The following is a 13,472-nucleotide window of genomic DNA, read 5'->3' as shown; positions in this document are numbered from 1 at the left end:
CACTCTATCCTTGACAGATACTGAGATTTAAAAAAATCCTATGAAGCGGAAAGTGGTTTGGCACTTGATTGAATGTGACGTCACCGGCAATGCAAAAAAACGCAAAAACACCCGTGTTTCAGGTCATTCTGATGGAATACGTGGGATCTCTACCGATTTTTATTACTTTCACGCTATTCTGCACTCTATCCTTGACAGATACTGAGACTTAAAAAAAATCCTATGAAGTGGAAATTGGTTTGCCACTTGATTGAAAGTGACGTCACCGGCAATGCAAAAAAAAAACGCAAAAACACCCGTGTTTCAGGTCATTCTGATGGAATACGTGGGATCTCTACCGATTTTTATTACTTTCGCGCTGTTCTGCACTCTATCCTTGACAGATACTGAGATTTAAAAAAAATCCTATAAAGCGGAAAGTGGTTTGGCACTTGATTGAATGTGACGTCACCGGCAATGCAAAAAAACGCAAAAACACCCGTGTTTCAGGTCATTCTGATGGAATACGTGGGATCTCTACCGATTTTTATTACTTTCACGCTATTCTGCACTCTATCCTTGACAGATACTGGGATTTAAAAAAAATCCTATGAAGCGGAAAGTGGTTTGGCACTTGATTGAATGTGACGTCACCGGCAATGCAAAAAAATGCAAAAACACCCGTGTTTCAGGTCATTCTGATGGAATACGTGGGATCTCTACCGATTTTTATTACTTTCACGCTGTTCTGCACTCTATCCTTGACAGATACTGAGATTTAAAAAAAATCCTATAAAGCGGAAAGTGGTTTGGCACTTGATTGAATGTGACGTCACCGGCAATGCAAAAAAACGCAAAAACACCCGTGTTTCAGGTCATTCTGATGGAATACGTGGGATCTCTACCGATTTTTATTACTTTCACGCTATTCTGCACTTTATCCTTGACAGATACTGAGATTTAAAAAAAATCCTATGAAGCGGAAAGTGGTTTGCCACTTGATTGAATGTGACGTCACCGGCAATGCAAAAAAGCGCAAAACACCCGTGTTTCAGGTCATTCTGATGGAATACGTGGGAATTCTGTGGTGGTATGAATGCGAAGGAGTTGTCAAATCAAATATTTTGCACAATTATGTAATCTGGTATCACATAAACCCAAAATAAACTTAATTGTGTAGTTTAAACTTTGCTGTGAAATGCTGCTTAATGATGCGGAACAAATTTTACAAAAAAATAATTTTGGATTCTGCCAGAATGACAATAGTAATATACTTGTGCATGTGGTTGTCATTTTAAGTCTATATGAACGTATAACAAATTTTTTTGCATATATGAGCAATTTTTACGCACACCTTTCTTTTATCGTAAAACAAGTTATGTTGTATTAAAATATACTTAATGCAGAAACAATGTGAATGCTTTATAATTCCAGGATCCATCCCCAGTGTTCCAGGTTCGGGATATACAATTTCCATACAAGGATATGAAAAGTGTAAGATGCATTGCTTCATTAACATTGACTGTCGAATATATACTAGATTGCAATGAAGGTAAAAAGCCTAATTTACTGGTAGAAATTTAAGGGTTTGTTAATTTGAAACATGTTGCAATGCAGTTTTAAAAAAAAGTAAGGCCTACAATCAAAAGTTGTCATGTCACATTTTCCTGTTTAAATAATATTCCCAACCACTTTTTGTTCTGTAACTAACCACACATCTTAAAATTTATATGAGGATTTGGTGATTTTGATTAAAAAACTTTATTCAAAGAAATCATTCTTTTATTTGTTGGTTTCTTACATGAAGTTTAATTGTGTTCGTTATTATAGGTTTCCCAGGTGAATCATTTGCCTCAGGTCTTTTACCACAAGAACCAACCACTTGCCTCAATCTTTCACTTTACTGCAGTAAGTTGTTTGCAAAGAATTTTCTAAAAAAAAAACAATGGAAAAGAAAACAACAGGAAACAAATCACATTACAACCAACACTTTCTGTGTAAACTGAGTAACAGATGATCAAAATTGGAATTTTTTTTCACCGACTGGTATTGTCAGTTCTGTCTTATTAAAACCAATGTACATTGGCTGATTCATGCAATTTTTTGGGGGACATTTATGAAAAAACTTTTTTTTGGATAAATTAAAAACATAATTCTGAAATGATATTGCTGTCTACCGCTAAGGGATAATCTGTTTATGGCATGCAAATAATTATTACATTGTTTTATTATGCAAATAATAAAGTAGCTTTAAACATGTTTTGAAAGAATGTTTAAAGAAAGTGGAAATAGAACTGAATGAAAATGATTGTTGATCTTCATATCATTAGACTTCTCAACTTTCAACAAACAACCTTCAACTACAACCAAAACATCCATCACCACTCAACAAGCAACAACCACCAGTGTTCAACCAACAACCACCATAGTTCCATCAACAACCACCAGTGTTCAACCAACAAACACCAGTGTTCAACCAACAACCACCAATGTTCAACCAACAACCACTATAGTTCCATCAATAACTTATGCTCAGTCAACTGTTCCAGGATATGTTTTCACTAAAAACATCTTAATCCAAGTTAACAATACCCTAAATTCACTGTCTGGCTCACTGTCGACAATCTCTTTCTATGATGTTACCTTATCTGTCAGCAATTCTTCCAAAGCAGTCGTTCGTGCTGAACTTCTGCAGCCAGAATCTAACACTGTTGCCTCACAATACACAAGTGAAGTTGCTGACGGTGATTATAAGAACCAAATCCTTCCAGTACCCAACACCCCACTCCTCAGCTTCACCGCTTTTAACCAAAATGATAAAACATCTGCTCAGCTAAAGTTTGTCATTTTCCACAACAACATTGGAAGCACTTCAAACATCCAAAACAGAGAAATACTTCAAATCACAAGAATCAAGTTGGTGACGTTGGAGTGTGGATTCCTGAACACTGACACCCACAAGTTCGAAACTACCGGTTGCAATGCTGTGCACATAAACACAAGCAGTGCAACGTGCTTCTGCAACCACACAACAATCTTTGCTGTCCTACTTTCCATTAGAGCTTACACAGTACCTTCGACTGTCACGGCAAGTTTTGTGATGTGTTCCCTTATAATGTTACTTGGCTTTATATCAAGAAGTAATTATTGATGTTACAATTGTGCCTGGACCATAGCTGGTCTCTTGGGAAATTAAAACAGTGAACAGCAAATACATAAATAAAGTCACGACATTAAAGAAAACTTTGGAATGAAATTGAAATATTTTTACAGCTTCTCTCTTACATCACCGAATCGATCTCGGCCATCTCTCTCATTGTCACGATATCTATCCTGGTGTTGGTTCGCAAGCAAGTCCGCAGTACCCGAACCTTCGTGCAGATAAACCTCTCTATCTCCCTCATGTGCTTTCACATCGTCACTCTCTTTCAAGACACAGCTGTCCGCAACAGACGAGCATGTGAATTCGTAACCATGGCAACACATTTCTTTCTTCTCTCAACCGGTGAGAATGTTTTTGTTCAAAATATCAAAGTTTATGCGTGGTTAAAGTTTAGGTAAAACCATGAAATTATGACCTTTGCTGTCAAGCTTTTGTTTTCATTTGAAAAAATACATTAGTTACTGCAATTATAGCCCTTGCAAACACCATTACCTAATATAGGTCATTTTTAAGATTTGTTTCATGATAATCAGGTGCCTGGATGTTACTGGAGGGAATGACAGCTCTCCTCATGACAACTGACCACATTATGACGATCAGCAGAAACAACCCAAGGAAAATGGCAGCAGTGAAATTATCAATCGGGTGGCTCATTCCTGCCCTGTTCGTTGCTGGAACAGCTGTCATAGGGTTTCCCACCAACAGGTACATGGACATGACCAACTTCGATGAGTACGTCAGGTGCTGGGTGTCATCACAGCATGGCACACATCAAACATCAGTCATCTTTCCACTGGTGACCATCTTCACCATAAACGTGCTGATCGCGGCGCGTGTCATCTGGTTCATGCACAAGTTACGTGGCGGACCGGTCAACACAAGTGGAAGGGAACAAATCACAGCACAAGATTTCAGAGATTCCTTAAAATCATTTCTTCTCCTATTTCCTGTTCTTGGCTTGGGGATGATATTTGGAATCCTTACAAGTAAGAAGACAAACTCTTTCATTGTTGTTGCAGTATTAGTTCATGTAATGTTTGATTTCTTTTCAAAGTATGGTATCATTTATATATCTTCCTATCAGATAATATACATCCCAAAAAATCCTGCTTAACCTCTGGGCTCCTGTAGCTCAGTCAGTAAACTTAGGGATCCCAAGGAAATCCATAACATTTTTCTTGCTGTTACAGATATTGAACCGTACGAAGCATCTGTGGTATTCATGTACATAAACGTCATCCTGAACGGTCTCCAGGGATTTCTACTTCTGCTGGTTTATTGTGTGTTCAACAATGAGGTGAAGGAGACAATGAGACGGAAGTGGAAGCGGGCTAAACTAAACTTCACCACTAGTGGGAGCACCATGCAACATAGCAAAACAACCAACAGCAATCACTCAGCTTCATCACAACCTGCACGCTCCACCACACTCTGTCAATCAACCACTGATCCTACATTACCACACATCGATAAATCAGCACACACTGCACATGAAATTTCAGCACAAACAGCACACATTGATAAATCAGCACACACTGCACAAAAGAAATCAGCAAACACAGCACATGAAAAATCAGCACACACTGCACAAAAGAAATCAGCAAACAAAGCACATGAAAAATCAGCACACACTGCATATGAAAAATCAGCACACACTGCACATGAAAAATCAGCACACACTGCACAAAAGAAATCAGCAAACAAAGCACATGAAAAATCAACACACACTGCACAAAACAAATCAGCACACACAGCACATGGAAAATCAGCACTCACCGCACATGAAAAATCAGCACACACTGCACAAAAGAAATCAGCAAATACTTCACGTGAAAAATCAGCAAACACCACACAAAAGAAATCAGCACACACAGCACATGAAAAATCAGCACACACTGTACATGAAAAATCAGCACTCACTGCACAAAAGAAATCAGCAAACAAAGCACATGAAAAATCAGCACACACCACACATGAAAAATCAGCACACATTGATAAATCAGCACACACCACACAAAAGAAATCAGCAAACACAGCACATGAAAAATCAGCACACACAACACATGAAAAATCAGCACACACTGCACAAAAGAAATCAGCAAACACAGAACATGAAAAATCTGCACATATTGAACATGGAAGTGATGGCAAAGGATCAGGCCCTGGTCCAAGCAAACCATATCTGGCCCCGGGTTTTGCTCAAAAACTCCTACTTGCACAAGGCCCCATAAAATACAAAACAAAGAAAGGAAAAATAATTTTAAAATCACAAAAGTAATTTTTTGAAGTTTTGTTCTTGAAGCAAAGACTTTCTAATATTCTGTTTGTTTGTAGCTCCATGCAACAATTTTACCAATGCTTTATCTTCTGTTTAGCTTGAACCTGCAAATCATGATAAGAACAACTGACTTTAACATAAGCCTACATAACATGGCACATAAGCTTACCCAACATTCATAGAAGGCTGTTTTGACAGCCTGTGCCACCAACTTGGGCTTTTGATAATTGTGTATATTTCTAACTTCACATTCGCCTACTTACTTAACACCACAAACAACATCTTGAACCCTGTGAAGAAAACACATGTTATCATCTTCTGTTGGTCTGCCTAACGTTTGGCAAGAAACCACATTGGTCCGGTTTCTTGTCAGATATGAAATCTTTGTTTGTGAAAAGTGTGATGTTGTATTGATTGAGAAAGCGTTTTTAGTGTTTTCCTTCCCATGTGTTTGTTTCAACAAAAAAAATCTGTAGTATTTTCACCACTATTGTTTATATGCAATATGTTTGTTTTTTTGCAAAGCTAGATTTCGTTGATGAATTGATGCATGTTCTGCTCATTATAGAAAACATAATTTGATTATGGCACATTCCATTTTCTTAACATGGCACATTTTTGCATGTAAACATGTATTTATGTTGTGATCCAAAGTATTTTTAGTTGTTCCCAAGTTCAATACTTTTTATTTGAAATGCTTATGTTATGTAGCTAACTGACTGTGCAATTGAACATCTTGGTGTATTTTAGCTGCCTTCTAATGATTAGACTATGTGTTTTATAGATTAAAATATGCATAAAAATCAATGAAGTTGCACACTTAATGCTTAAATATCATTAAATTTACAAACTGCCAATGAAACGTCATAAGTCAAACTGTGCAGTTGATGCGTTGAAATACTGTACTTTATTTTGTGTACAAACTATTTTCAACATTTCCCTTCTGTATTGTTGAAGAATGACTTTTTAATGAAAAGTGATATCGATAATTTTATTTGTCATATTAACTTCTCCGTAACTAATCCATTTTGAATAAGTGTCCATGAAATTGTTTTCTCTTTCTGCTAGTTTATTGGTTTAGCTTTTTGGCAATAAATGTGGTTGTACAAAATTCGGAATACCGCATTTAAAGTTCATAGTAAGTGTGTGGCCAGTTGAGTTGTTTTAGGACTATGGAATTGAGGATTTATAACAAATATTTGCACAGTTAAAAACCCTATTTTCCACAACTGAAATCATTGAAGGCGAGTGTCAGTGTTTCCAAATTAGGCCTAAATTTGAAGGACATTGTCTGTAGTTAAAGCTATAGCCCCAGCAAAATCACTTACGTCACCATTGGCTTTCTACCGACATTTAGGCACCTTAATTGGACGCAACGCAAAGGTCCTGCTTCAAACCTGAGGGTTGCGTGGTACAAATGAAAAAAAAAACACCAACATTTATCTGACAGCTGTTAAAACAATAGAGCCACAATACCATGTGTCATGACGTAATAATTCGGGAATATGACGTATTTGCTGCACCTGTAACAACAGTTCATTTATGTTGCGTTAGTTTGTTAGTTGCCTGGACATTAGGTTTCTGCTACGTTTTTCCAATTATTTGGTGGGGTTGAAATTTAAACGCATTATTTTGTATGCAAATGATGCTACAATGTCTATGTCAGCTGATTAAATCCCGTCCGATATTATTCAGTAATATTAGACACGTCCAAAGTGTACATTTCCACATTAACTGTTTTAAATTCTCATTATGTCGTGTTTAAATTTAAACAAAAAACACTTTGACGTCAATACCTGTTTCTGTATTGTTTATTGACGCTACCACTTTCTACATAGGAACAAACACGAGTTAACAACGGAAGTGCGTAATTATAAACGTCGCACGTTGATAATTTACATTTTAAAAGTTATTTTGCCGAAGCAGACTTATTTTGTAGTGTTGGGAATTCGGGAGACCAGTATTGTAAAGTATTTTTTCATTCTTCTAAAACTGACTTCGACTCTTCGTCAACAATTACAGTTGTGACGTAATCATCCAATTTCGACTTCCGAACTTTGCATTCGCTCTTTCGTCGGTCACGTGAGTAATCGATCCCGAAACGAAGGAAGTGACGCACCTGTCACGTGACACTGTGAATGGATTTTTACAATTGTTACATCACAATACCTTTTCTGGCAACCATCGAAATAACGGATGATCAAAGAACGCAATAGTGACACCTGGTGGCAATTCACTTGGTGTTTGAAATCCTGCAACAAAAACACGATATAAGCTACGTTTCTTATGGTTTGATTGTTTGTAATCGACTGACAGTTTCTATCGTTAGCTGAAACCATGTGTTATTGGGTTTTCACTTGAAAATACAAAGTGGTGATTACGAACGGTAGATACTATTACACCGGGTCACAAAGTTTTCGCCAAACTTGATCCACATATAAGCCTATGTAACATAGAAATCCAGGCAAGGCAATAACTTTGTGACCTGGTGTAGTAGTGATTTCCATTACAAACAGGGCATTGAAAGCTACAGCATCTAGGAATAGTTGAGCTGTCTTGTAATATAACCGCCGTGATTTAGTTTGGTTGTATCCAGTTTGGTGCAAAAAAAATAAACATTGTTTTTAATCGTAAAGTACAGTCCTGGTAAACAAACGTGGTTTTCGTCCCAACCTGTCAAAAATGAGACAAAATTTCCAACCAGAACAGCTACAAGGAACCCCAGACATGGATAATATGCATACGACAGGGAAAACACTTCGGCTATTAGTGGTCGGTTGTGGTCGTCTGTGGTTCCGTTTAAAACTACAAAAGCAAATGTAAGTGATAAAAATGTAATTATTGGAACATTAAAAACAACTCTTAAAAAGGCCCAAAAAGTTCATGGTAGTAGTTCGTGTATGTGCGTGTTTATATGATATTGATTTGTTTATGATATCAGGGTCGCTTGTTGCCACTCTGGCATTCGTTCCTGTGATAGATGCGCAATTAGTCAATAAAGGTTGCCTGACCTGTAGTCTAGTTGCCTATGGTTCCAAACTTAAATTATAGGCGTTCTGCTTACTTGCCACGAACCGCACCGACTTCTTGTAAGAAATTATGGAAATGAATTATAGATTTTTGACCGTTTTTTTGGCGTCCCAGAAACAACATTGTGAAATTGGCATTGGAAATATACGAGAGTGTTCTGGTGCAGAGAAGGGTTTAAATTTGACTAAATTTTATGCCTGGTAAAATCGGCAACAAGTTATTTAAGAGTGTGTAAACGTTTGGTAACTTTTTAATAGAGAGGAAAAGTTGTCTGCGCTAAACAGTTTCGTTCATACAAACCACTTATGTTGGCATACGTCGTGTTCATATCGTCCAACACACAACCAGATATTTGCAGATCCAACTTCCTTGTGTAGCTGTTTGGGATCGGATAAAGTGGTTTCCCAATCACACACGTGGTTGTGGCAGCAATTCCCGCAATCACTCCACTTATTGCACCCTGGCAATGGAATGAAGAAGTTTCAAAGGAATTTAATTTGAAATAAATGTTATAGCGCAACGGCACTGTTTGTATCCGTCGGCTTATTTAAGTGCAGCAGAGTTGTTTGTGAATTTGTCTATGAATCGACTTTGTCGTACAAATAGATTTTTATCCAAAAAAAAGAAGCACGGTAAAACGTACTAATGCAGTCAAAAAATAGTTTTTTTGTTTATAGTCTGGTATATTTGGTTAAAGTAGGTTGGGAAAATCTTAAATGTTAGGGCAGGAATTGATGAACACATGTGGCAAAGATTTGCCCTATGATATTATAGTAGAATCTGGTACTCTATTTTAAATTATCTTTATGTCATCGTCATCAAGTTACTGCAAGTGTCACGTGTAAACGAAACTATTGCGTTGTAACAAAACCAAATTAGAGTAATGTAAATTTTTTGCGTCACAGTGTTTGTGCGAAAAACTCACAATACCCACCACTGAGTTAACCCAGGGGAATCCCCATCCCATCGTAAAAAGCCCCAGGCTTGGTCCCATAATGACCCCGTTAACACTCAGTGCTGCAATGAGAATATCTCCCAGGTGTGCGACGAGACCGACCACAGCGAGGCACGCGCAACCGTAAAACACAACCAGAATCTGAACAACAACATACAGTGTGTTTTGGATCTTATAGTTTTTAACTAAGTTACCTGGTCAATTTAAACCCCATAACAGTATTTAATATTACGATTGTTTTGCTGCCAAATCTAAGACGTGATCGTGATGCTGTGTTATAATAATGAAGGTGTTTGTAAATACTTACGGTTTTAATGTTGCCCTTGTCACTTTATTTTTTGTGTGCATTGTTTTTTCGCGTACAATTTTGTTTTTGTGCAAAATACAAATGATTTTGTTTCAACTTACTTTGGAGATCCAAATCTCTTTTCTAACCGAAAGATTTTTAAAAGGTTTGACGTAATCTTGTAATGTCACCGCTGCCATGGCGTTGATGGCTGAAGAAACCGTGCTAAAAAAATACAAAGGAGAACGGATTGGTTCAAAGATGAACCAATTGTTACCACGAGTGATAAAGTATTTATAGTTAATTGTGATTTCGTCATGCAATAACATATGACCTTGATGCACACAAATGACCTTGCCAAAAACATATGGCTTAAATTTCACACCTTAACGTGCCACTAAAGGCGCTAGAGATGTAGAGTCCCGGAAGTCCTGGGAATTCGTGTAAGATTTCCATGACAAAATATGGCATGAGTTGATCACTGGCCTTCACCCATCCAACTGAATAAGGGTCGCATTGTGAGTAATAAGCGAACATTGTGACGCCTCCAATCCCAGCCAAAGAGACAATGAATATTATGCCGAGACTGTTGAGGTACACAGCCCTGTAGCAACAGTAAAAACATTCTGTTAGAATAGTTTTGATTGCAGCAGTATCTGACCTTAACAACAAATGGTCTTCATACCAGCGACACCAATTTATTGAGATAGGAATTTACTGTATTTGTTCAAAACAGAATGCTTTTAAAACATAATGATGGAAGTCAGCTAATTTATTACAAATAATAGTAAAATTGACCATTCCTGCATACACATGATTATAAAAGCCAAAGCATTTCCTTACATTTTTGCATGTCGTTGGTTCTTGCAACAAAGATATCTTTGCACCACGGTCTGAGTAGTCCCGTAGTGTCCAGACCAATAAAAACATCCACCAAGCAAAATTGACCAAAACGTGTGACGTATGCGTGGATCTGCCTCGAAACTTCATAACAAAAGAATTGGAAATCAGAGGCATATTATATGCGCAAAAGAACCATAATAGTCAATGAGAGCTGCAGACAGGTGTACACACTGTTTTGACCTGTAAGGTCTCATCGGTGCCGCTGGTGACCGTGGCACATGCTAGCTGGTACACCAGAAGCGTATTGTTTTGCAATTCACGACTCGATCAAAACACAATATTGGAGTCTTAAGATAAGATATCAAGTTTGTGTTTGACGAAAAATTTGCACAAATCACAAAAGAAATACTGGCTGATAAATTCGGTTTACGATTTCTGTGTGGACCAGAGGTTCCAATCCAGGGGGTTCCCGTGCCACTGTAGGTACGAGATTAGATTCGAAGGAGGTGCACTGAGTTGCTTGGTCGGTCCATAAATGGTTTTATACTTAAATTATAAATTTGGAAACAAACATTTAAACAAAATAAGTCGCAGACACGGTTGGGAAGTCTCTTGTGGACCCAGAGCACGTTTTTTTCATCCGACAAACCTTGCTCTACACAAGTTAACCCCCCTATACTTACTGGTTAAAATCAATTCTCCCTCTTTCCTGTGCGATGCTTAAAACCTTTCCAAACCCACCAACTGCGTAACTTCCCTTTATAATGATAGCGAAGAATCCTATGCACATCATGATGCATTGTAACACGTCCGTCCATACAACTGCCTTGAGACCACCTAGGGTTGTGTAGGCCGTGCAGACGAAACTGGTGACAAAAACCGCCCCCCACAAATTCAAACCTGTTACTGTGGATGTAAAAATATTCAGTTAAATATTCGATAAATAAAAAAAACATCGGCATAAATCAATGCATTGATTTTCTCAATTGATTTCGGTGGTAACACATTTTAAATGTGAATCCATTTAATTCGAAAATTCTGAACTTAAACGCACATGAACATAAATATGCAAATTCAAAGAGTTTTCGAGTCAGGCGCCGTAATTTCGTCCGCGCGTAAGAAAAATCGGTTGGGAAAACGAAAATGTTTTTTGAAACAGTTTGGTTCAAACCACGAACTGCAAACGTGCCATCAGGTGGTTGCCATGGGAAACAAGTGTTGATACACAAGCAGAATTGAAACAGGTTTGTTTGCCTGTTACCGCGTGTATGTTATTGCGCCTACCTTCGTTCACAGCCAGTGCGGGTGCGTAGATTGCGATGCCACTATAGAGGATTTGGTTGATGATGAACATCGCGGAACTCATCAAGCGGACTTTTCTATTGAACCTCATCTCTAAGTACTGTAACGCACAAAGGTTTCCCCTACTTTAAATATTTGCTACGAGAATTCACAGGATATGTAATTATGATACACAACTGCGAATGTTTTAAACATTGGAGAAGGAATATTACATAAGCTTTCTAATCCAAGAGCCCATGAGACCTATCGAAGGGTCTGCAAAACATTCTCAAACTATATTACTTTGAATGTTAAAGTTAATTTTCTGTAGGGACGTCACCAAACAAAGGTTTATTGTTTTTTTTTTATTGTTTACTTAAATTGCCAAGCGGCCCACAAGCCGTAACGAGTTAACAAAGCCCGGTGTTATATTATGACAAGATTTGCTCTGGCTATTAGTAATGTTGACCTTTGATATATTTCAGTAATTGCAGAAGCTCGAGAGTAAATCTTGTCATAAGATGTGATATGGGCGTGAAAAGAAAGTTGTGAAAGAAACCGGAATTGCTTAACGGCAAAAATTCAACACCCAGTTATAGAAATAATTCTTATCGAAACTTTAATTTAGTAAAAATATAAAACAATGGTTTATTTTTTGCCTAAATTCAATCGTTTCGATGAGAATTATTTTCGCCACTGCTTACAATTGCAGGTTTACTAGTTTGCTAAATTCACGCATGATTGCGCTTCGTATTTACGCATGATTGCTCTTCTTGTTTACGCATCATTGCACTTCTTGTTCATGCATGATTGCGCTTCACGTTTCAAGGTAGAAGAGTTAAAAGGTCACGTAACAACCGGTTACGTTCGACAATATATAAAACTACTGTTTACCTCATAAGTGCTTGTTATGTTTAAGCGACAAAACAATGGAATGTAGATTTCTGACGCAACAATGGCCAGTATGAAGTAAGACATGGAGTAGAGGATGAACATGGTTCCATACATGTAGAATTCGGACGGAGTTCCGACAACTTTAAAACACAACAAAATCATAAATTTTGTGCAAGATGAAGAAATCCTGGAGACAGGAAAAGGGTTTTATTATTTCTGAGTGAACAAATTTTAATCAACACAAGGGAAGGGATTCAAACTTGGACAACTACATTTTTTGGAATTAGAGGTGCTTTGGATTTTTGGAATTAGAATAGATAAAAACTGAAATTAGAGCTTACTCATATATGAGCCATAATAATCATTAAGAGCTGCAGGTGCTAGCACAGTGACAGTCACAAATGAGAACGCAAATGTCGAACTTGTCTGCAGGTGTCAGTTCCTTCTCAGGTTTGGCAAATTAGATCAGAATTACTGAGATTTTTCCCCAAATTCGTCAAAATAGAGAATTTGAACTATCAGGTTGTCCAAGTTGGTCATGGACATGGGGTACCCACATACTTGTGATGGCGGAGACGAATCCAGCCGTGAGTGAAAATGCCACAGGAAGTCCGTGCATCCTCCTCCCTCCCATCAGGTAGTGATCCGCATCCTTCTTCCTCCCTCGGATGGCGAAAAACACTCCTATCCCAGCTGATGCGAGAAAGAGTCCTCCGAACACCAGGTAATCCCATACGGAGAGAGTGTGCGTGGATTCGCGCAT

General features: G+C 37.8%; 2 protein-coding genes across 2 annotated transcripts; one reads left to right on the top strand and one right to left on the bottom strand.

The window, feature by feature from the left end:
• Positions 1 to 1,276: 1,276 nt before the first annotated feature.
• On the top strand, positions 1,277 to 6,453 carry LOC145888827 (uncharacterized). The gene is made up of 6 exons (XM_082979691.1): positions 1,277 to 1,473; positions 1,810 to 1,887; positions 2,310 to 3,067; positions 3,253 to 3,484; positions 3,676 to 4,128; positions 4,333 to 6,453. Exons 1-6 carry the CDS (start codon positions 1,380 to 1,382, stop codon positions 5,418 to 5,420), a joined length of 2,703 nt encoding a protein of 900 aa, XP_082835817.1. The 5' UTR covers positions 1,277 to 1,379; the 3' UTR covers positions 5,421 to 6,453.
• Positions 6,454 to 7,398: 945 nt separating this feature from the next.
• On the bottom strand, positions 7,399 to 13,472 carry LOC145889000 (sodium-coupled monocarboxylate transporter 1-like). The gene is made up of 12 exons (XM_082979869.1): positions 13,271 to 13,472; positions 12,710 to 12,849; positions 11,819 to 11,936; positions 11,218 to 11,440; positions 10,535 to 10,675; positions 10,077 to 10,295; positions 9,814 to 9,916; positions 9,385 to 9,546; positions 8,751 to 8,910; positions 8,094 to 8,225; positions 7,590 to 7,672; positions 7,399 to 7,539 (listed from the first exon to the last, which is right to left on the bottom strand). The coding sequence occupies exons 1-12, from the start codon at positions 13,470 to 13,472 to the stop codon at positions 7,399 to 7,401; spliced, it is 1,824 nt and encodes a 607-aa protein (XP_082835995.1).

The sequence above is a fragment of the Ascidia mentula genome, chromosome 2, assembly GCF_947561715.1.
Source record: "Ascidia mentula chromosome 2, kaAscMent1.1, whole genome shotgun sequence".
NCBI classification, from domain to species: Eukaryota; Metazoa; Chordata; class Ascidiacea; order Phlebobranchia; family Ascidiidae; genus Ascidia; species Ascidia mentula.
The sequence above is the reverse complement of the archived record's forward strand: the minus strand, read 5'-3'. Positions and strand labels throughout refer to the sequence as shown.